The following is a 25868-nucleotide window of genomic DNA, read 5'->3' on the forward strand; positions in this document are numbered from 1 at the left end:
CCTCATGCAGTCCGTACTCTAGTGGGGTGGAGCGGCATGAGGCAGACAGAAAAGGAACACAGATACTCCAAAGGCGGGAGTGATTAGTGCAATGAAGAAATATGCACTGGGACAAGAAGGCAGAGGCAGGCATGGAGGGATGCCACACTAGATACAACGGTCAGAGAATGCTCCTCTGATGAAAAGAGCACTGAGTAAGTGTCGTGGTCCGTCATAGACATCCAGGGGAAGAGCGTTCCAGCCAGAGAGAAAAGGAAATGCAAAGGCACTCAAGTAGTTGTGAGTGCCACATTTGAAAAACAACCAGTGGCCAATGTGGCTGGAACAAAACAAGAGTACAGTGATAGGAGACGAGGTCAGAGAGATATTCCGAATCAAGTTCCATTAGAGCCCTGTCGGCTGCAAGCCTAATCTGAATGAGAGAGCAAGCCAGTGGAGGACTCTAAGCAAAAGAGTGACATGATATGACTTAAGCTTAAGAAGATCACTGTAGCATTGTCCTAAGAACCACAACCACACGGAAGGCCTATAATAACCCAGGGGAGGGGTAGTTTTTCACACACACACACCCCTGTAAGTCTATGACTAAATGTGGAAATTATAATCATGGAACACAATTTAAATATCGTAAAAGATGAAAAGTAGAAATAACCAACAAAAGCTAGGAGATGAAAGGGGTAGATAAGACAGGAAAATAAGATAATTAAGTCCAAAATACCATAAGAATGGTCAGAAGGCAAATGACAAACAAGAAAAAAACATTTGCAACTCTTACCACAGATAAAGGGCTAATCTCCCTAATTTATGAAAAGCTCCTCTGTTACCAAAAAAAAAAAACAAAGAGTAAGAGAAGACTAACTACCCAACTGTGGAGCACAACTAGCAAGGGCATCAAGGGACAATTCACAGAAAAGGAAACAAAAGACCCCCAAACATGAAAAGATCATCTCACTCAAAGTAATAATTATCTACTCACAAAAAACGAAAACAAAAAATCTCAATACAAATACATATACACACGTATCTTTGCGATGTGTAATTGACTTAGCAATTACGGTTCTAGGAATTTAGTCTATAAGTATACTTGAATATGTAACATGGTCCATAGCTTCCATTTTTGTTACATTTTAACAAGTTATGAAATTAAGGTTATGTGTTTTCTTGTAATTAATGACATAACTTTCTTAATGTCATAAGTTTACTATTGAGTTACTAAATGTTTACTGAGACCTCACTACGTTCAAGGCTCCATTGTAGATGCTGGGTATGCAACTGTGAACAAAACAGTCCTGATTTTCACCAATCTACAATAAGGCAGAAGGTAATAAACATCTAATCAAGTTTTATACTCACACAAATATTCATATACACAATATATAGATTTTTTAAATCTATAAATACTTTAAAAAGTATTCTCAATTAGAATTTCTAACTTACACCATATGGGCACTTTGTATTTTTATAGAGAATCATGTTTTTAAATAAGCCTTTCAAATGTATTAACATATAATGGAACATATTTGTTTTATAAGGTCTTCTATCTACTATATCAGTTTAGGCCCTCTTTTCTAATTTTTATGTCTTTCTTCATGATTATTTGTGCAAAGGTTTATCTTTCCTAGGTTAAGTAAATTCATATAGGATTTTCAAAAGAAATACATAGATAGACCAACAATAGATAGTGAGCTAACTTGGGTTCTCGGCAAGTTCTCAGAACACAGTCAGCCAAAAAAGTTGGTGGAGGTTGGAAGGGTGATTACCACAGTAAACTTATAATGAAGCTTGAGCACTGTTTGACTCATTCTTTCCAGTCTCACCATCACTGTACCCCTCACTGCCTCCATCTGCCTTTGCTCCCTGCCTCTCCACATTCCTATTTGCACTCCCCCTGCTCCAAGATCCCCACTTAAAAATACAGTTGCAGCTGGGGCCGGCCCGGTGGCGCAAGCGGTTAAGTGCGCGCGCTCCGCTGCGGCGGCCCGGGGTTCGCTGGTTCGGATCCCGGGCGCGCACCGACGCACTGCTTGGCGAGCCATGCTGTAGTGGCGTCCCATATAAAGTGGAGGAAGATGGGCACAGATGTTAGCCCAGGGCCGTCTTCCTCAGCAAAAAAAAAAAAAAAAAAAAGAGGAGGATTGGTGGATGTTAGCACAGGGCTGATCTCCTCACAAAAAAAAAAAAAAAATACAGTTGCAGCAAAGAGCTCACATATAGAACAGGTTTAGTCAAACACCAAGAATGAAGGTGCCATTCATAGTGTAGACCTTTAATTTAATAAGCACAGTCACAATCATATTAGGAAGGCCATGTTACTATGAGCCATCCACTAAAACATGAAGACTACTTTACTAAGCATAGGCTATATCAAAATTACACTTTTCCATAATACAGTATTAATGATTTTTACAAATAAATCACTTATCAAACCTGAAACTCAAATTCCTTAACAACACTTACATGTCTAAGGAGTAATTCTAGAAGCCAGTTTAGAAGTTCTACTGATGAATTTTTCCTTTGTTCCTTCAATAACTTATTTAAAAAATGTATGATATCTATTAGCAGTTTCTCATCTTCAGTGCAAGCAGGAAGCACTTGTAAAAATCTACAATAAAGAAGATGACAATTATGGTTTCAGCTCTTTAAAGTGGTGTGCTGATAAATATTTAACAACCGGCTGAGGAGTGAGGAGCTGATATGTTGTGGTTCCCAATTCCCAAGGTGTAACTACCCCCCATGGCCAAGGGCAAGCCACCAACAAAACACACAGCTGTAGAGAGATGCAAGTAGCACACCATTACATATAGCATTTCCACAAGATATAATAGATATAAATAACCTAAAGGGCACAGATAACAGTAAAATGTTGTAAAATAACTAGGAAGTGATGAGTTTTGCATAATCATTACCTTTATTTTTCATATGATTTGTTTAACTGTAAGTTTGTGTAATTTAATTTGTAAGAATGGCTGTGTTTAACAGCTAACTTGCAAAAATCCTGAAGATTTAGCTATCAGCTCTCTCACAAAGCAGTACTGGCTGGCTCTAGCACACCACTGGCAAAGCTGAATTAGATACCTGAATTGTGAGAACTGCACTAAATAACGGAGTTCACATTTTGGAAACTCATTTAACCTCGCATTTTGAAAATTGCACACTTTATGTTTAATAGAAAGTTAGACATTTTGTACTCAAGTCCCATGAAGACTAAAATATAGAACTGCTGGCAATGGCTGCTTATCAGTCTTACTTGTTTCAAATGCAGCCATCTGCTACCAGTTAAAGTGTTCAATTTACAAGCTAGAGCCTCCCAATAACTACTAAAGGACATCTACATGGCAACCAACTTCATGAAATTCAGAGTAAAAAGAAAAATAAGATAATTTACTTAAGAACAAAACCAAAGCAAAACAAAATAAAACAGCATGCTGCAGGTGTAGCAAAGCTATTAATCAATCCACTGAGGTCTTGGCTCATTTATAATACGGACAAGAAGAAACATTCAGTTTGTTCACCCATGTCACATCTCAATCATTTACTTTTGCGAGGTAACAAAATTTTCAATGATAGGATATTAAAAAATTATGTTTATTAATAATTCCAAAATGCAGTAATTAAGTTAAAAGTTCCTCTTTTGCTATTACTAGATATTCATAAGAGATGATAAAAATTCTGGAGTTTTTCCTTCTAAAAAAACATTTCTCTCATGATAGCAACAATAAGAACACATGATCTTTTATTTTCAAAGGTGTGGAGGTGAATCCAAATACAATTTAATCCAGGTCTTTGAAACTGGTGGCCTTGAGCTTACACTGACCTGTTTAGTGCTGTGTGCCAAGCCAAGGCCTTCAAGGTAACCCCGCATGGGCCAGTGCCACCCTTTAAAGACAACCTGTCGTTCAGAAGGTAAAAGCTCATCCTCGTGACAGCAGCCCTCACTTCCCTGTGGGCTGCAGCCTGAACGATGGAATGGAGACAGTCCCTCAGCCCACTCGCCGTGTGTGTCACCTTCAGAGTAAGGGTGTCCTCAGGAGATAACTGCAGTGTACCTGAAAACCTAAACAAAAAGGAAATAAGGAAGAGCAACACAACTATTTAAATACAAGCTCACATCTACTTTTATCATAAACTCTCTCCTAAAATTTGTTCTATCTTTGTTTTCTTTTAATTAAAGGTTGACTCACAGCCAAAAGAAACTCCGGAGTAAACCTGTCAAGATTAGGGTTTTACACTAGCATCTTCAGTGTTTATATTGACATTTTCCTGCTTACAGAAATATAATTTTCGTTCAAATAAGAAAGTACTGACAGATTAAAATATTAAGATTTTCAAAAGTCATCATCACCATCATCACAGTAATGACCAGAACATCCACACATACACTCACCGAGCTTCACTTCAACCCAGAGCACTTGTCCTAGTGATTTACATCTATTAACCCACCAAACTTCATGTAATCGCTCAAACAGCATAGAGCACAATGCTTTTTAATTTAAATTTCCTTGTGTGATAGTTAAAAGTAATGAACACACGTAATCTTTACAACAAAGTAAAAATTATACTGTTCAATGAAAAAGTAGAATCAGATGATAATAAGTAAAAGCTACCTGACCTAAAGGAAAAATAAAACCTAACTAATTCATTATAATTAGTTAACTGTGAATGATTTTCAACTAAATGTAACAACTTACTCTTGGATTTTAGTTTCAGAGTTCATTTCCTTCAACAGATTGTCACTCCCATGATACCAGGACAGGTTCCAAGCTACTCGCAGCATATCTGAGACGGGCTTCAGGGCCAAACAATCAGCAGATAAGGGCAGAACTATGGAGTAAGGACTCACAGCATGGTGGCCAAGTACGTGTACTGGTAGATGATACCTAAAGAAAGGGTACACAATTACAAACTTTTAAAGTCTTAACCACCACTCGAAAGGATGAGCCACAAATAAGGGCTAGTTCTATGCCTTTCATTCCACTATAAGACAAAGAGCTCTCTCATAGTTCCTATTTTCAACAGTTATCATGCTTTACATATTATTCCAATTATTCTTTTGTCATCCTCTCAACTCCCAAAAACACTTTATTAAACTCTTTCCTGAAGACTTATCACACTCTATGTTGTATTAGAGTTGTTTGCAGAGATAACTAATGCCCCTTGAAGTCAAGACCCGTGGCTACAATGAACCACACATAAAAGGTGTTCAACTAAACCATGAATGCCTGCTTTATGCCAGAGACTGTATGTTATCTATCATTCATTCACAGTTACAAGGTATGGCACTATGATACCCCTTTTACAGATGATCAAAATGAGTCTTAAAGAGGCTAAATGTATTGTCTATATTCACAGGGGTCACTGCGTGACAGAATCACAACTTATTATTTTGTGAGAACACAGTTGCAACATCAATAAACTCAATCATTATGTGTCACCAAGAGAACCCCGAGATACTTTTACATCTATGAACAGATTCAATAGCAGTATCTCTTAAACCAAAGTTAATTTAACAGTGTTTAAGAAGACAACCACGCCCAGCAAGTTCAAAGGTTAAAGAATAATTTTACTAATAAAACATATCCCACACCCCTAATTCATGAATTTGTGACTAATATTAGACAAATACAATCAGGTATTATTTCTAAGGGGACCTTTAGTGTTTTTCACGTCATGCATCTCAATGAAAGAGGCTAAAGTAGAGTTCTATACACAAATCAGGCTGAATAATTTAAGTAACGATAATACTTTTTAAACACTGGAATTTTCCACAGAAGTAACCAGGGCTCCTTAGAGAAATGGCTAATGCTAGGTCCAAGACAGGGAAATCAAAGGTGAACCCTGGACATCTGCTTGTGCCAGAAAGCAAGACAATACTAAAAGACTCACGGAGCCACATCAAAAGGACACAGAAGCCTACTGGAAAGGACTTGCACAAAATGAAAAAAGGTATGGCTATCAATCAATGGTCAATCCTTAAAAAGTTAGAAAATGAACTGCAAATTAAGCCTAAAAAACATAGAAGGAAGGAAATAAAAATCCAAGGGTAATACATCATGACTAGTCTGAGAAACCACTACATATCCACCAGATGAGAAACAATTTTTAAAATGACAACGTTACTGTGAGTAAAGCAGTAAGAAAATCTGTTCTTCTCTGTCTATGGACAAATGCGATCTTGAGGTAACTTTCTGGCTCTTTTCCTCAGGACAGCCAAATAGATATGGAGTGTCAGCAATTTCACTAAGCTGCTTTGCTTATGGTGAAAATGATCCCTGCATCTGGACTGGGAGGTGTGGGAATAAACTGTCAATGCATAATGGGAAGCCACAGCTCTGAGCATCCCAGTGCTTTGCTCTTGTAAGTGACATGCCTGGAGGGGCCCTGGAAACTATGTCTACGGCACACTTACTAGAGACCATATTTTCTATTGGGACACAGGGCTTCTAAGCTAAGACAGCTCCCAGAACCCACACCTGTAATCTCATTCCAAGTACGGCCTACCATAGTTGTGTGAGCTTTATTGTTTAGCCAAACCTAGAGACCATGAAGAGTAGGTGATATCTACAACTAAGGAATTTCACTCCTAAGAATATATCCAAGAGCAACTCTTGCACACATATACCAGGAAACATACAATAACATTTACAGGTGTATATACAAGAGAAAAAACCCAAAATCAAGCCAAATACCTTTTGACAGGAGAATGAATCAATTGCAATACAGTCTAACAACAGAATATTATACAGCAGTGAAAATGATTATACTGCATATAATAATATCTACCAAGCTATGAAATGTTCTTTTTAAATCAATCATAGTTTTATTAAGATATAATTTACTTAGCTTAAAAATACACAGATTTTAAGTGAATAGCCTGATAAATTTTTATATATGTATTCATTTGTGTAACCACCACCCAGAATAAAATACAGAACATTTCCATCCCAATGGAAAGTTTCTTTGTTCTTTTCTTGTCAATTACTCTCCTTGCCCTCCTCCAAGAGATAACTACTATTCTGACTTCTCTCACCATAGATCAATTTTATCTGTTGATGAACTTTAAATGAATGGAATCTACAGTATATACTCTCTTGTGCCTTATTTCAGTCAACATTATGTCTATGAGACTCATGTTGTTGTGTGAAGACTAGTTTTTAAATGCTGTGTAGTGTTTCACTGTATGAATATGGCATACTTCATTTATTAGTTCTCCCTGTTGTTGGACATTTGGGATATTTCTAGCTTTTGCCCACTATACACAAAACTGTTATGAATATGCTTATACAAAAAAAAGAAAGAAAGAAAAGAGTGGGTGACGCAAATACCAAGGGCTGGTGAGAGTGTAGAGTAGCCGGTACTCTTAGACTGCTGCTGGGAATGCAAACTGGTACAACCACTTTGGAATAGTGTTTGGTAGCATCTACTAAAGCTAAACATATAAATATCCTCTGACCCATATGTGTTCAAGAATGTTCTGGCAGTCACTTATTCAGAATAGCCCCAAACAGGAAACAAACCAAGTGTCCGTCAATGATAGAATGGTAAATACACTGCTGTATATTCTCACATGGAATACTACATAGCAATGAAAATGAACCAACTACTGTTTCATGTGATGCCGTGGACAAATCTCTCCAAGTTGAGCAAAAGAAGTCACATACAAGAATACACTCTATTTATAAAGTTCAAAAACCAGCAAAAATAATGTGTTGTAATAGAAATTAAAATAAAATTACCTTTGTGGGGTGGTAGAAGGTAATGAGGAAGCATGAAAGGGGTTTCTGGCATGTTAGTAATAATATTCTGTATCTTAATCTGCTTGTTAGTTACATGAGTGTGTTAATGTGGAAAAAATCATTGACTAGACTCTTATGATTTGCATACCTTATGTATGCAAAGAGATATGAAAACCAATGCAATTCATGACCTTGATTGGATCCCACATTTTAAAAAAAATCCATAAAAGATATTTTGGGTATAACTAGAGAAATCAAATCATACTACAGAATTATTTTTAATTTTCTTAGATATGACCACGCATGGTACAGTGGTTATGTAGGAGAATGTCCTTAATTTAAGGAAGTATATGCTGGAATAATTAGGAGGGAAATAAAATTATGTCTGAAATTTATTTTCAAATGAGTCAGGGGAAAAAATTACATATAAATAAATAAATATATTGAGAGAGAGAGAAAGAGAAAGCAAATAGACTCCTGCGTTACCAAGTGCTGAATCTAGGCTGAAGGGTATGCAGTGTTCACTGTATAGTTCTTTCAACTTTTCTGTAGACTTGAACAATATCAGACTAAAAACTTGTGGGGACATACACTTACTGAACTCTCCAAAACACCACGTGAAGGAAACATTAAAAAACTAAAAGTCATGTGCCTTAAACGCTAGAAGAAAACTGTGACAAATTATACATTTTGATTTCTCTTTCTGTTACAATATTTTACCTTCAAGAAAATCAACGAAATAAATCCTTTACCTTCTAAAAACTGAAACAGGCAAACTGAAGACTGATGGTGAAGAAGGTTTATTGGAAGGATTAACAGACCTATTTCATAAAAGAAAAACAAAGAAAAGAAACAACTGAGTAGACCACGGTTCTAACAAATACAACTTGCTTCACTTCTTTGACTAAAACCCAAATCAAGAAGTGCAATTGGTTCTATCATTTCCCACAGTGTGAACATATTTGCTACTACCTGGATTTGCTTATGAAGAGAAAATCACGCCTTTCTTTAGGAAGTCCACATAATTAACGATTCATACAATGGGGGCACTGTACTGGCAGGTGGCTCTGTGTCCCCCTCCTACCGATCCTGCTCCAAGTGAGTGTTAATCACATACTATCATCCTAAACATCTTTCCAAAGGTTTTTTCTTAATAAAATATTAAAGAAAAAACACAAAATTGAGAGTGTGTACTAAAAAAATGTATTAATGACAAATTACTGCAGTAGTTTTTAAATTTTGCACCTAGTAATTTCAAAAATAAAAGTTCACGGTGACTTTTCGAGTCACTAGGCTTTTTAATACTGCTTACTCAAACAAAAAAATCATACTACGTATATCTACCACAGAAAGCATAAGCTTCTTAAGTCAGAAATTTCTATGCATTGCTATAAGATTGCACCAGAAACCTTAGATAAACAATTAAGAGTAAAAAACTTTTAAAATTCTTATAGCTCACCACATATCCATTCTTGATACTTCATCAAATAAGAGAAGACAAAATAATGCTCCGACTTCAGTCACGACTGTACAATCTTCATGAAATATCAAGGAAACTGAGAAATGAAAAGCATAACTATGAAATATTTTTACCTCTAGAAAAAATGAACTTCAAATTTAAAATATCTTAACTCAAAGAGAAGAGATGCTATTCTCAGAGAAGTGCTACGTTAACCCAAATAAATTGACATCATTAAAACGTGGCTCTCAAACGTTCAAATGTACACGAATCATCCGGAAGGCTTCTTACAACACAGAGCTTCTAATTTGGTAGCTTTAGGGTAGAGCCTGTGAATCCCTGAGGACACAGACACTGCTGGTCCAGGAACCACACCTGCAGATCCACTCACTACATACTGTCTAGTTTTAGTTAATCAAAGAAGCAAACTGATCCAGCTTCTAAGAAGGTTTTGCCAAGTCATTTAACTCTAGCTAAAGTTTGCTCACTGAAGGTCTCTTTATTTGATAATTTCTGCCCTTTCCTGTAAAGATACAATCATAGAACTTAGATTTGACTTTAAAACATGGTGTTTGTGCTGGTGTTATGTTTCGGTTTGTGTACCTTGTTTATTACAGCAAGATAATAGAAAAGGAAAGTGCTCTGAACCACTTACCATTTCGCTAAGTGGCCTGGCCAAATCCCCTAACATTAATAAGCCTCAGTTTTCACCTCCATAATGCGCCCAATGCTACAATTTCTCAGTGCTTGAAACCTATGAAATTCTAACCAAACAGGTATGATGGTTGTACCAATCAGGCAGGAATAACAACATAATACAGAGTTAGCAAATCCAGGGAGGCAGCAACAAGAAATTAGTTTTGAAAGACATTTTTCCTAATTGTAAGAAAAGGAGAAAATGGTATGATTAAAAATAGCAATGAACTAAAAGGTAAAGAAACAGAGATATATGTAAGAATTTAACTTATGATAAAGTAGACATTTCATATCAGTAAAGATAGAATGAGCCATAATATTTCCTAATACATAAGAAATTGTTGCAATATAATTGCCTACAATATGGAAAAAAATAGACTTAGATCCTGACCTTACATTATAAGCCAAAATTAATTCTAGATAGATTAAAGATCTAAACTTTATAAACAACACTACAAGCATATTAGGAAAAGTACAGGAGCATATTGGGAATTTGGAATCAGAGGAGGCCCTCCTTTTAGAGCATGACGAAAATCCCAGTTGCTGTGACAGAAAAGCTTTATATATTTCCATAAAATATTTAAGGTTAAAGATATAATAATAAATACATTAAAAAGGACAGAAAGGTTGGAAGAAAATCTTAATATAAAATCAGGCAAAAAGTTTACATTTTTGTTATATAAAGAAATTCTACAAGTCACTAAAAAGAAATTAACAGAAAACTAGGCAAGTCACAGAATAAGAAATTTGAATATGTAATACATGAAAAGAGAATCAACTGCACTAAAAATAAAAGAAATAGAAAATAATAATGAGACATTCACTGATAAGATTAAAGAAATTTTAAAAATGAGACAGATTCAGTGTTAGCAAAGTTGTGAGGAAAATAAGCAATTTTAAACACCATTGGTGGGAATGATTTGGAGGGCAACCTAACCATATCCTGTTAAATTTCTTTGACCCAGCAATTCCAATTATAGTGTTTGCATAAGATGATCATACAACATGATTACTGTCATAGTTAAAAATTAATTTATTGTATATTTATTTATAATTATTAATATTAATAATTTAATAATTAATATTATTATATAATTTATTAATTTTTAATTTATATTGACATGGCAAACTGAAATTCAGAAACACTATACAGTAGTTTTTTGGTTTTGTGTTTTTAAGAAGGTAGACTCTTATGTAATAACAGAAAGATATTCAAGATATATTTTCAGTGGAAAAAAAGGAAGGAGCACAATACTGAAGTAGACTGTATCAAAAATGCAATATGTGTGTATGGAGACGCTCATTCCAGATGATAGACACCAAATAATACCCAATACATTCTTCTTGGAGGAAATTGAGAAGAAAAAATAAAGAAAAAACTCTTAGAATTTTACTTTGTACAGTTTCACATAGTTTGAATTTTTAGTATAAGGATGGGTAAGTTCTGTAATTATTTAAAACAGAAACAGCAACAAAAGTAAGGAAGTCCGGGTTCTTCTCCTGCCTCCACCATTATCTGGTTATGACATGGCCAAGTTGCTAAATCTCTCTAGACCTCAATTCCCTCACTATAAGATGGTATAATAAATGATTTCCAAGTTAATTTCTACCCCTAAAATATGGGGTAGGATTCTGTCATGACGTAAAGTTTATAATTCAAAGCAGTGTGTCTGAAAGATTATTTAATTATTGTATCCCTTCTATCTAATCTACATGTGGACAGAATAATCTTCCTAAAACACATACTCCTCTGTTTAACAACCTTCAATGGCTTCTCACTACTGTTCACCAGGACACACCAGGCCCTGCGGGAACTTCTCTCTCTGCCTCATCCCATCATTTTCCCTCACTCCAGACCCTACCACCCCCTGCCCCAAAATCCAGCCATCCCTAACCAACCACCATCTCAAACACACCATTCTCTCTCACACACAAAACCTCGGCTCCCTCTATCTGCAAATAAACCCTCTGTATATGAACTCCTACTCATTTCTGAAATTCCAGTTTAGATCCACATTTTCTGGAAGCATTCTCTGATGTTTTTCCACCACTTGATCTACTCAGGAGCACCTCCTCTGGCACCAAGAATCCCATTATTATAGGTATTATTATGCTGTATTATGTATTTATTTGTCACAACCTCCAACTATATTGTAAGCTCTGTGAGGGTCATTTCCCAAACTCATCAATATATCCCAAGGCCCTAGCGCTATACCTGGCACATATTATGTCCTCAGTAAATGTTTGCTGAGGAATGACTTTTCCTGGTTGAGTGCCTAGCTAAAAAACTAATTTTGCCCTAAAACTAAATCCATTAATGAGAGATATTGTAATTCATTTTCAGACTCACTGAAGTAACTTTCACAAACATCAATAAGATAGAAAAATTATTAAATACCAATGGGTACAGATTATGTACCTTATGTACAGATTATTGCCTTAAAAAGTGCCTCTGAATCTAGTAGGTGCTAAAATTAGTTGAATGCTTGAAGAATTTAAATCAAAATTATAAATTAAAAGGTAACCTAGGGACTAAATTCTACTGAATTAGGTTAATAGGAAGATAATTATTAACAGAATTAAAGAAAACTAGAGATCCATAACTACTACTCTTCCAGATTAATCTATAAAAAATTATAAAATTTTACACTGTATTCAAAATTTTATGATCCTGAATATACTGTCTGTTTAGAACTTTACCTGGTTGGACCTTTACCAGTGCTACTTAAACTGTGTCCTATTCACTTGGCAAGCAGAAGCCATTAGAAGAAAAGAAAACACTAAAATAAAATGACTAAATTCTAATCTATATTCCAATAATATTTTGACCACAAATATTATTTATCTCCTACATGCCTGATAATTGACAAGGTTAAGCATATTGAGACATGTGATCAAGATGCAATATTTAAAAGCTGTGGCCTAAACTTCTAGGAAAGAAAATAGCACAAAATGTTACCAAGCTCTGTATTGAGAACAGTTAAGAGAGAAGAGAACAAAATTATATGGAATTTTTCTGTCTAAACACACCACTAAATTACAACCAAACTGAAATGGGTTAAAAAAATCACACTTTATAAAATGTAACAAATCAATGCTCAGAGTCATTCAGGATGGTCTAGTTCCCAGTCCTCACAGATTGGGTCTATACTCTTAATGTCAGTGTAATGACATAATCAGATACCACACCACAGGTTCAGGACATAAAGGCACAAGTCAAACAAGAATGAGAAAACAGATACCGGAAAGAAGGCAGTCATGACAGCAGCTGCAGCTTCCTCTCTTTCTAGGTAAGAGTTAACCGTCTCAGCACCAAACCAGAACTACATTAAGGTGCAAAGAAGAATCAGAGACTTCAGCCTTTCTCAGTAATAGGATTATGAGGAAATTTCCACTAAAGTGTTAAACATTTTCCATTGCAATGGGTTTTTTTAGTGGCATATTCACTAACAAATTTTGTTATTCTGTTAGTAAAATGTAAAGTTAATATTACCCACAGTTAAAGAATAAACAGTTAAAGCTTAAGATTGATCTCATTATTATCAGAATTTATTTTATTCACCTCTAAACAACAGGGTCAAGAGAGAAGACTGCTGCGAGAGGGAAACACGCATGACTGGGTCAGCAGAAAGAACTTTCCTCAAGAGTGTGAGGCACGGCTGCATTAAACATTCTATACCCTGGCCAGGAGAGAGAAAACACAGTTATTCCATTTTCATCAATTCTAAGGTGAGATAAAATGTACTGTAATATTGTCTTATTCTAAATTTTATGCTTTTTCATTAAAATTATATGAAACTAAAATGCAAATAAACATTAAGAATTATTCTCTGGGCCAGCCCTGGTGGCCTAGTGGTTAAGTTTGGGCTCAGTTCCTGGGCTCGGACCTACATCACTCATCTGTCAGTAGCCATGCTGTGGCAGTGACCCACATACAAAAAGAGGAAGACTGGCAACAGATGTTAGCTCAGGGCAAATCTTCCTCAGAAAAAAGAATTATTTTCCTCTGAAAATAAGCTTTGTATATACTTCTGCTTACACGTCTTATAGAAACTTTAAGATTAGTTTTCCTTTATAGAGACGTCACTTTTAGAAATAAAAAAATGAACAAGGTAGTGGGTGTTAACTCAGGATGGAAACTCCAAGTACTTATCCAAATTCACCTGAATTCAGTTTCAGATCTAATTAATGAAAACAGCAATCTGTAAAAGTCTGTCTAGATACACATTAGTCTTACCTCACCGTCCTGACCCACACATTCATTTAAATACACAATTATCCTGTCAATTAAGCATAACTTTTTCACCACAGCATGCATTTTAATATCTGCAGACCAAAAAAGAAAGTTACTAAAAGTTAAATAACATTTTCTATAGTTTTAAAAATACAGAACAGATCTCCACACAACTTTCAAACTGTTCAAAATAGTTACACCTGATGTTGGAAATTAGAGGATGAAACTTCAAAATTTTTACTTTATACATATACATATCCGAACAATTTGAAAACTTTTAAGTAACACGAACATCTTACTTCTGTAATGTAAAAAACAAAAACTATTTAAAAAAAATAATTAAATGAACTAGTCCATACTCTGAAAAGTATTAGAATTTTAAGTATACAAATGAATCCTTTTATTTGTACATGGCAAATTATTTTCTTTATATTGTTTCATTGACATTTCTTCTCTTTTCCAAATCCATCACCTCAATGTTTAAAATTCTCCACAAGCTAATGTGTAAATATGGCTTGCAACATGATCATTTTACTATTAATAAAAGATCTAACCTCAAGCTATTAATAGCAAACATAAAGGGAAAGTGATTGCCGCATACTCTATATATTTCTGAAGAATATGAACTCTTTTTTAATAAGCATATACACGGACGTGTGTGTGTGTGTGTGTACAGATTGCTATGGTCTGAATGTCCGTGTCCCCCAAAAACTCATATGGTGAAACCTAACTTGCAATGTCATGGTATCTGAAGGTGGGACCTTTGGGAGGTGATCAGGTCATGAGGGTGGAGCCCTCAATAATGCGATTAGTGCCCTCATAAAAAACATCCATCCCATAGAGCCCCCTCGCCCTCTCTTTCCACCACATGGGGACACAGGGAGAAGACGGCCATCTATGATCCAAGAAGGGGGCCCTCTCCAGACACTGAACCTGCCGGTGCCTTCAACTTGGACTTTCAGCCTTCAGAACCGTGAGAAATACATTTCCATTGTTTATAAGCCACCCAATCTAAGATATTCTATTACAGCAGCCCAAACAGACTAAGACATACACATACACACACACATATATATGAAGGACATTACTAGTGCCAAAAACTCCAGTTGCTTATAGATTAGTTAAAGTATTTTGCAACCTGCAGACAAATTTTTTTAATTTGCTCTCTTATATTCTCACTGAGAAAAAAATACAAATATACATATTGATACTGAATTAGTGGCTATCACTGTAATTATCCTTAGCTCTCACTTAAAAAAAAGTAGTTTCTACTATCCCCAATATAGGGCATACCAAAATTATAAGCTATATTTTTGAAATGTTAAAACATTGAAAGAACACTGTCTAAAAGTTTTCCTTTTTTTTTGATCTTTTCAGCCAAGGCTCTCCAAATTTTCTAGAGCCTTATTTTCTATAGTCTGCATTATTGTTATTAAAACCACAAATATGCTGATTATGCTTCCTCAAATTACTCACTCATCCCAGTTTCCACTAATGTCAGGATAGGAATATTAACCATGCCCGATCTTCCAAGCTAGAAAAACCCTTTTTATGTAAGTGCAAAGTGATTTCTCTAAAATACTAAAGATAAATTACATACATCACATAGAGGGAAAAATTTAAAAATAACCCAAAGAATGGAAGCCTATGGAATAACAGCTTACAAATAAAGCTAACAGTAAATTTTACTAGTTCTTTCTAAAAATAAACCTTTAAAGAAAATACATACAATGCATTATTTTTATTTTTACCTACCAACAAAGTACTGTTTGATTGATTTCTCTAAGCAAGATGGAACAAACTGAAAACATCATGTACTAGGTAAATTGAGGAAGGAACATGCAATTTACTGTTAGAATTATATCACTATTTCAGAAGGAAGATAATTCTATCAAATGATATTCTACAGGTCAAATAATGATAATCTAGATCAGGGATCAGCAAACGTTTTCTGTAAGAACTAGACAATAAATATGTTACGCTTTGCTGACCACATATGGTGCTTGTTGCATATTCTTTGTTTTGGTTTTTTTACAACTCTTTAAAAATGTAAAAACTACTCTTAACTTGAAGGCTATACAACAGCAGGCTGCAGGCCAGAGCTAGCCCACAAACCATAGTTTGCCAACCCCTAATGTTGCTGTACATGGCAATCTAAAATTCCATTATCAGCAGTACAGCAATCATTTTCCTTAAAAGACATTACCTTGCATAATCACAGCTAACTGCTCTGCAGCTGACTTTCTCAAAACAAGATCCATATCATCTGAGATAAAGATTTCATACACCTTTTCGACAGTCTCCACCTGAAAACCAAAAAAGAAAAAAATTTCATCTACTTCCAATTCTCCAGTAAAAGTTTATAGTTCACACAATAAGAACAAAAGCTCAAAAAGTCAACTTACTTCAGTAACTGAGATATTCACATGTAAATTTGCAACAATGATGTACTAGGTCAGCGAGGAACTTAGGATCTAAAACAAAGTGCCATCATGTCAAAGAAGCCTCTCTTCTTAATGTATATTTTTGTAGGAAGTCATTCATAACCCATCAGCCACCTCAAGAATTTCACAGAAAACATCCAAATCACATAACACCTCTGCAGGTAGACCCCGGCTAACCTGAGAAGAGTGACCCAACATGTGACTGAGGAGTTCTCTTGGGCTCCCAGAAGCCACAGAGGGAAGTCCCTTGGCCTTTCCCTTTCCTCCCTCTTAGAGACCACAGGGCAGACAGCCCTCTGGGACTTGCTGTCCATCATTCCAATGAAGCCACCCCAACACCGGGCCCTGACTCACACTTCATGCCAGGACTGAGTCTGAGGGGGCAAAACACAACGGAAAAGGGGAGAGAAAAACAAAGATGACACTCCTCCTTTCTCCCACCCACTGTTCTCTGCTACCCTACCATGGACTCACATAAGACAGTTCTAGAACCCCCACTCCCTGCCTTCCTCCATACCACACACAGGGCACAGGAGTGACTACCAGTGGCTTAGTACTCAGGAAGTCCCCAACAGGACCTGGTATGCGGCTGGCGGAAGATTCTCCAATCCTCCTGCCAGGGCTGTGACATGGCCCCAAACAGCTAGGTTAGAAGAACACTGAATGTGTTTCCTCATTAAAAAAAATCCACTGTATTACATGTGGCTCTACAGTACTACCACAGGCTTTGGGGACGGGTCTACACTTCAATACAAACTGACAGACTGCACACCTGAAGACACAGGAGAAGCTAAAGAACACAGGAATGAACCAATAAAGACAACAGACAGCTTTCTTTATCTAACCCTGCATCAGTCCAGGAAGATCTGGGTGCAGTCCTGGACAAAGACAAGGAAATGGATGCTACACTTCTGAAGGTATGTAAGGAGCCAAAGACTTAGAAAAGACAAAATCTCCGAACCACTACAACATTTAAGAGAAACTGCCTTTTCCTCCTATATTATTATTTTTTCCCTCTTGTAATGAAGAAGCTGAAAACTTTTGTCATAGGAACTTTTTCTTTTTTGGTATTATAGGCAATTTCCAACATAAGAACAAGAATTCTCAACAGTTTTTATGTCAGTGATATTTGTTTTTAAGAGTCATCACAGAATTTCTTTCTACTAGATTAGTCTTACGTTGTATTTAAGATACAATTCAAATTAACTTGCATTTCCAGTGTATATACTAACTGAAAACGGACATAATGCCTGACATATAGAAGGCACTCAAGAAACATGTGTTCAATAAGTACCCAGAAGCCAGATAAAGACAGAACACAATTTTAAATCAGCCAGGAACTACCACACTTGAAGCTTCCACTTCTCGCCCTTTCTGGTGCATGACACAAACTGAAGAATGTAACATAAAATACCTGATACACGAATGTAAAAAATAACCACACAGTAATAAACTCAAAAGTTCTAGTGGGCTGGCTCTGTGGCTTAGCGGTTAAATGCGCGCGCTCCGCTGCTGGTGGCCCGGGTTCGGACCCGGGGCGCGCACCGACGCACTGCTTCTCCGGCCATGCTGAGGCGGCGTCCCACATACAGCAACTAGAAGGATGTGCAGCTATGACATACAACAATCTACTGGGGCTTTGAGGGAAGAAAAAAAAGTTATAGTCACCTTAATAATCAGTTCTCTTCTGTCATCCAGTTTGAGTTCAATAGGTTTTTTCACAATAAACAAGTTAGTAACTCTGGAGAGAACTCTGGCATCTATTGAAGGGCGCTTTGTATCAGCCCCTTCTTCCCGTGTAAGATGACACGCTAACAGCTTTAACGCCAGCGAACGGACCCTGGAGAAACAAAGCATTTAAGTCAACATTCTGTAACACACAAATGTGTATAAATTATAAAGGCCTATCATCACAAACAATTATTATATATCAGCATAATAATTAGCCACGTTACCCTGACATTACTAATAATGACATTTTACTTTTCCTATTAAAATATTTAGTGTATAACTACAATTATTCTTTCAATTTTATGTTTATAAATAAACATCAGAAATAAAGAATAATCAATAATTACAAATGAAGAAACAGACTCACTGAGACTATCACCTTCACAGTCAGTATCACTGTGAACTTCAGTGTCATATTAATATCATAGTCAACTTCAATAAGTTAACCAACAAATTAAATCTGTAACTCCTGCCTCCAAGCCTAGTAACCTATCTCAAATATAAAAAGACCCATGAACGGAGTCCAAACATTAGGTCAAACCTCCAGGAGAGTAATCACACTAATAACTAAAGTCGTGATATCATGACACTGTATGAAAATCTTCTTACATTAGGGGTTAAAATGATTCCCCTTGAATATGAAAATGCAAATACTTTTGATTCTCATCAAATTCTGTCTTATCTGGAATGGATTAGAATTAAGGTCAGTTGAGTGGGGGGGTGGGAGATTTCAAGAAAAGATTAAATGGGGCGAGCCCAGCAGCATAGTGGTTAAGTTTGCACACTCTGCTTTGGCAGCCTGGAGTTCACAGGTTTGGATGCCAGGTGCGGACCTACACACCGCTGATCAAGCCATGCTACGGCAGCATCCCACATACAAAACAGAGGAAGACTGGCACAGACGTTAGCTCAGGGACAATCTTCCTCAAGCAAAAAGAGGAAGACTGATAACAGATGCTAGCTCAGGGCCAATCTTCCTCACCAAAAAAAAAAGAAAAAGAAAAGATTAAAATAACACAAGCCATTAGACAATGAAATGGCAAAATAGACAAACTGTCAAGTGGACAAAGGGTGTTGAGGTGGTAGATGCTGAGACAACCTTATCTAGCACTCCTCTGACAGGCTCTTGAACTACATGGAAACTGGGCACATTTTAAGCAACAATCCAAGTTCCAGGTTTTACGTACTACTTATAAGACAACAATTAAAACCTACATACTCAGGGATGCCTCCCTACCACAGCCAAGGCTGGGTCACCCTGCTGTGTCCTGTCACCCTGAAGTCCCCCTATCCTAACACTGATCTTACTTTATTACAGCTAATAATAAAGTATAGTTGGTAAGGTCTCTCTTCCCAATTGCATACCCAATTCTGGAAAGGCAGTGCCCTGTCTGTGCTGTGTGCTGCTGTGTTCCCACAGCCGAGCACCTTTCCTAGGCACACGGATGACACTCAATATATGCTTGCCAAATCTAACAGAAAGCAAGAATTTACTGTAATATTACTAATATATATCATCTTCAGAGGATTAATATTTACTCCAAGATGGTGTAAAAGGTCAGGCGAACTTTCTCCCTCTCCCATTTGCTGTTACTGCATGAAAGCTTAGAACAGCTAGACACTACATAATGTCTTTCCTTTGTTCCTTTCATTCCCAGCCAATGCAATCCGCATCACAATCTGGGGCTGTCAGTTTAGGGACAGTCACAACCCCAGTAAGAGGCTAGAGTGGCATACGTAAAACATATATTTATGCATCTCCTCCTCTGGTATATAAGTTTAGCATCTTTTTAGATTTAGTGTGGGGCACAAGAATCTGGTTATTCCTCTACACTTACTTCTTTCAATAAATACATTTTGAGCATATTTATAACCAAGGTACTCTCTGAAGTTCTGAGGATATAAAAGATCAGCCAATGGACAGGGTTCCTGCCTAATGGAGTTTATGGTCTGGTGGGATGGAGTAGAATTAATCAAATAATGAAAACAAACACTTAAGTCCAATTATTTTAAGTTCTGTGTAACAGAGAATTATCTCACCCAAAGAGCGGTCTGGCCTTGCCCTCGGCTCCTGGAAGGGGATCTCTAAGCCCCTGAAATGTCGTGCTTGATAAGAGAGTCTTTGTTTACCTGGAGACCTTGGGCCCCCAAAGGTGAACAGGAAATAAACTTCTATTGTGTTAAATCACCAAATTTAGGGGTAGGGAGTACTACACTAGCATATTAACAAAGGGTCCATGGGAACACGTGTGGAAGCCAATCCCTGAGGGGCACAAACGTTTTAACTCCACCTGCCCTACTGCTACCTTCATCACCCACAACTTTAATCTCTACTCTACAGAGATATTTTCACAATCTCTTCTTTGGTTTTTTCCTTCCATTCTCTTAATGTTTTAGTTTGTTTCCACCTACTTCCTTATTTTTCAGTCTGATCATTGGTTTATAAATAAGCCACTGTATTATCCTGACGTAAATATGGGGAAAATAAAATTATCCATTGTCAAAAGAACATCTCTTTGTTCCTCCTAGCCTTTTCAACCAACTCTCGCTCTTCATCACGGCTCACCCATCTTGACTCTAAGCCTCCTTTCTCTTCTCAGTGACAGAAAATCTAACCACTGTTACCTAACGAGAGCAAAGAGAAGATACAGGTGGCACTGACAGGAAGGAAGGAAGACAACATATTTCTCCTTCTTTTCTTTTAGATAAAATGATACTTACACTAATGGTGGAGGAAAGAGCTCTTCTTCAGTTTCTCAAATAAGAGGACAAGCTACACAAGATTAAACACTTGCATACTCTGGTATATGAGGCAACTGGTCCACTACACTTTCATGAAAAACTTAATTTTCAGAACAAATGTTTAGAAAAAGATCACTCCAGGAGGTTAACAATTTCTAAAGAGAGAAGACATTGAGAATGCTCTAGAATGTTTGCCATCTTTTGATCTCCATGGCTCTCCAACCTGCCTACAGCAATGGGAACAGCACTGAGTGCAGCAGCACCATAACCCAGACTGACCTGACAACAAGGCTGGGAAACGGATAAAACCCTTCAGGAAAGCACCCAACGGACCTTGTATCTATTTAGTTTCACGCATTAGTTCCCTCTCCCTGACTAATAATGGAGAATCACTTCCCTTTACCTTCCTTAGTTCTCTACTATTTCAGGTTGATATAATTACTATACTTTCCTAGAAAGTTCCCATTAATCTTCTACACTGAAAAGCCTCTGCTGTACTCACGAGGGCTTTTTCACTAGCAGGAGTCGCAGCATGGATTTGAGTCGGATGGTACAGGGGAGAATCCCTTCGCCCGCCTCAGAACTGTCTTGGCTTAGAAGGAGAATGCTGTTACCCAAGGGATCTTCTGTGTCAGCATAGCCCTAACAGATTTCATAAAAAGAGAAATTACTGTTTGATTTTATACATATTGCTTAACTTTTAACTTGAAAATAAGAATTGTATTGGCCTATCAAGCAACTCATAAATTTCGTTCAGTTCAAGTGAATAGTCGCTTTTCAAAATAACTTACATTGGTAACAAGCTTACATAAAATTATATTTAAAAAATAATACTGGAGAACTTCAGGAAAATATGTCAGCCCTGTCGACATTTCCTAATTTTTCTGTTTTCCAAGATTCTAGTAGTGGCACCTCCCAGATCTTCAGCCATGTCCCCACAGGACAAAGATGGAGGCCTACAGACACACCTGCGTGGAACTGAACTGTGTGAGCTTCAAGGCCCGAGGCCCAGGCTCTCTCTTCTAAGACAGTCGTTCCTATGAGGACATTTCCCATCTCCACCTTCTCATCCAAGAGAGGTAGGGACCTGAACTTCCCTCACTCCTTCAACGCCCAGAAGGACAGCTAAAAAGCCTTCTTTCCAAGCGTTTGTTAATTAAAGTATCACTCTAATCACATATACACAGGGATAGAAGTCATGAGGCAAGTTTAGTTACGTAATGTATGCGTAAAAAGCACTGCTTGCTTTGCCTACAAGCCTTTATACTAGGTTGAGTTCTATTTTTCAGTCAATGCTAAATGCCTGCACCTCAGTTCTTAACCTCCATCCAGATACGTAAAGTGTACACAGACAAATTAGCTATCCTGGTTTAACCCGCTGCCAGGAACCAGACAGCCTGCCACTTCCTGTTCACTTATCCACCGTGCCTTCGAGACTTCTCTTCATTTCTCACACATGACAGTTCCGCCATTTGCATACGTTTAAATCAATCACACTCACCAAAGATAAATGGTACAAACAGGGAATTGCACAGGGTACCTGCAGTATTGGAATGACAGGACAGAGAGACTCGATAAACTTGTTCCAGGTCAGCGCTGTCATCATCAGTCGTCCCTGCAGCAGATACATGAGAATGGCCTTGGCAGCAGCATTCACCTGCACAACAACACAGATAAAATAATCCGACCAAATGGGGCTCCAACTAGCTCATCTTACATACCTGTAACACTTTATAAAACCCGGAAAAAAATCAACATCTCTTCCTTCAAATGTTCATATCTCCGTAGCATCATCTTACATTCTGCTCTCAACCCGTCTTCCTCCCTTAATAATTTCCTTCTCTTTTACGTTTAAGGTATATTTTTCCATTGAATAAAAATTTCCCTTAATGAAATAACCTGCTTACTGTAACTACTGTATAGTTCTCCACATCTTAGATGAAAAACGTAAGTAAACAGTTTCATCTGAATTCTTTGAGAACAAGTATGTCCTGTATTTTGATACTCACATTTTCTTTAACATTTCTTTTCAAGTAAAGAACACCTCAACTAAACCCATACATCAAAAACAAGTTTCTTTTCCATTTCTCCTCATACTATCTGGTTATATTAGAATATCATCTTGATTTAGCTGAGTATCTAAAGAATTACAACAGTCGTTTGCACCTACTTCTAAGATGCCATACCTCATTTTTGGGCTCTTGCATGCCAAATGCAGAGATTTCATACAGAACTTTTGGGTGAAGTAGAAAATGAATTCCATTACAAAGTGAAGACACAGGTTTAGTGACATTATGGACACCTAAACATTCCTGTAAAATAAGACAAAAAGTTTTTAAAAATTAGTGACACTGAGTTTTCCAAAGAATTCCTCTTTCTTCTGTTTATAATTCAATTCTAATTTTAGTTCTCCCTTCACTGAAACTTTTCTTTTACCTACCTGGAAGAGGATGAAAACAGATTCTCTTGCCTAATGGTTTTTGAGTCTGCATAGGGTATGTTTTATGTTACCTTCAGCCAACAAGGAGAGTCTTGATAAATTAAATAACCAAACTGCTGAAACAACCATAATCTCTTAAAGTTGCTCATAATGATAGACACAAAGGAAATAAACAACATAATAAACACATCCTAAGGTGTTTGCATTTTGCTTACTGAGGTTTGAGAAAGAAAAACAAAATTCAGGTGAAAACAAACTTAAAGTTATGAGGGGAAGGGAAGGACAACATATATGTTATCAAAACAGCTATGCACCCGAATACAAGCAATGACTCTGTATCATCTCTTAGACTATCACAAATTCTTTTCTCAGTTTGAGCTAGAGAATAGTATTTTATTAGCGACTGCTTGAGAGGGGATAAAAGCTACCTAAAATATTAATAAAATTTAAATATAGTATAAAATCAATACTGATTTAAAGAAATGTAATTTTTTTCACCCTGCAAATTACTACTTCCTAAAAGAGGTCCAAGTTACACACATACACACACACTTCTATACATATATACAAACATATTTACTTTTTTTTTCTTTTTAAATTTTAACTTGACGTCACAGACAACAACTTTATATCCCAACTTTCTGAAAGAGCTTAAGCCTCAGCCTGTGGTTTTAAAAAAGCTCTGTCACTCACTTCCTTAAAACACAAACTCTCTGAGCTTCAGTTTATTCATCCATAAAATGGAAATAATACCTAATCCTCAATAAAACACCTTTCTTTTCCCATCACAAAATATATCAACTTTCTTACAACAGAAAAATATGCCATGAATCCTATCAAAGACCAATTCCTACCCACTAAACTACATCCTATTTCTTCCTAACATCACAATTTAGTTCCTGCAACTGTCTTCTTTTCTCTAGCAGCTTTAACTTCTTGTTCTTCACAGCATTACTCCAATCACCATTAGACGTACTCTAATGTGCCCCTCGACCTACCTCGCTCCTGTTGCTAATGACCCATTTTTCAGCTCTCCTTCACAGCACAAGTCCTCAAAAGAGTTTAGTGTCCTCTGTCTCTACTTGCTCACTCCCCAGGCTCTCCTGGGGAACATCAGTTCCTATCACCCCACAGAAGCTTCCTGTCAACCTCTGTGACACCAAACCCAATGGGTTCATCTCTGTCCTCATCTGACTCTGCCCAGGACACAATACTTCCCTCTCACCTCAGACACTTCTCTGTCTCTCTTGCTGGCTCCTTCTGTGCCCAACTTCTACCTGTTAGACCCTAGATGGCCTTCTCTTCTCCAGTCTCTCACTAAATGATCCTACTCAGCCTTATGGCTTTAAATACTATCTCTGTGCTGATGACTGAAAATCTTACATCTAGTCTGGGCTCCACACTCCAGAGGCAGTGTAGCACAATGCTTAAGAATATGAGCTTTGGAGTCAAACTACCTGGGTTCAAAGCCCAGCTTTACCGCTTCTAGCTGAATGACCTTAGATCTTGAACAAATTTTTGCAAAAAAAATAGAACCTACCTCACAGAGTTGTTGTGAGGATTAAATGAGATAATACACTTATAAAAGTACTTGGTACATAGAGTAAATGATAGCTGCTATCATTATTATTACCATCATCATTATTATCATTATTTTTATAGTCAACTGTCTACTTAACATCTCCACTGAGATACAAAAAGGCATCTCAAATTTATCAGGTTCAAAACATAATTCTATCCAACCTATAATCCCATACTTGGGACAACACCATCAATCCAACAGCTGAATCCCAAACCCCAGAATTCATCCTTGATCACTCTCCACCTCCTACTCCCATTATCAGTAGACCAATCAGCTCCACGTCCATAAAATATCCTGAATTCATTTCCTCCTCTCCGCTCCACTACATCATCATAGCTCATCAGGGCTACTACAGTAGAATTGGTCTTCTTGCTTCCACTCTTGATCCCCGACAATCTGTTCCCCACACAACAGGAAGAGTCATCTTTTTAGAAAGGTAATCAGATCGAATCATCCTCCTGCTTAAAATCATTCATAGCTTCTCACTGCATTTAGAATAAAATTCAAAGCTTTTCAATGGTTGGCATGAACAGGTCCCCCTGCCTACTTCTCTGACCTCATCTGGTACCATTTTTCTATTCTCCAGTGTGCTCCAACCACTCTGGCCTTCTTTCTGCTCACCTGAAACATGCAAAGTGTGTTCTTACCTCAGGGACTTTTCACCGGCTATTTCCTCTGCCTCACAGCTCTCTCTCCCAACCTCCCAGCCAGCCTACCTAAATGTGAGCTCACATCCCATAGTCACTCTCTATTCCTTAACCCTCTTTTATTTTCTTTACAACACTATATATATGCTTTTTACTTATT

General features: G+C 37.0%; 1 protein-coding gene across 2 annotated transcripts in view; it reads right to left on the minus strand.

The window, feature by feature from the left end:
• The window catches only part of RTTN (rotatin), a 160938-nt gene that overhangs the window by 98540 nt on the left and 36530 nt on the right, over nt 1-25868 (minus strand). For both annotated transcript variants that reach the window (XM_058557288.1, XM_058557289.1), the window contains exons 15-26: nt 23226-23351; nt 22580-22696; nt 21542-21681; nt 18235-18406; nt 16329-16428; nt 14126-14214; nt 13451-13568; nt 9193-9289; nt 8486-8554; nt 4689-4877; nt 3815-4054; nt 2458-2602 (exon numbers count right to left, since the gene is read on the minus strand). In XM_058557288.1, the coding sequence (XP_058413271.1) occupies nt 2458-2602; nt 3815-4054; nt 4689-4877; nt 8486-8554; nt 9193-9289; nt 13451-13568; nt 14126-14214; nt 16329-16428; nt 18235-18406; nt 21542-21681; nt 22580-22696; nt 23226-23351 (1602 nt within the window). The remainder of the gene's footprint in view (nt 1-2457; nt 2603-3814; nt 4055-4688; nt 4878-8485; nt 8555-9192; nt 9290-13450; nt 13569-14125; nt 14215-16328; nt 16429-18234; nt 18407-21541; nt 21682-22579; nt 22697-23225; nt 23352-25868) is intronic.

Source organism: Diceros bicornis, chromosome 16 (assembly GCF_020826845.1).
Source record: "Diceros bicornis minor isolate mBicDic1 chromosome 16, mDicBic1.mat.cur, whole genome shotgun sequence".
Classification (NCBI taxonomy): Eukaryota; Metazoa; Chordata; class Mammalia; order Perissodactyla; family Rhinocerotidae; genus Diceros; species Diceros bicornis.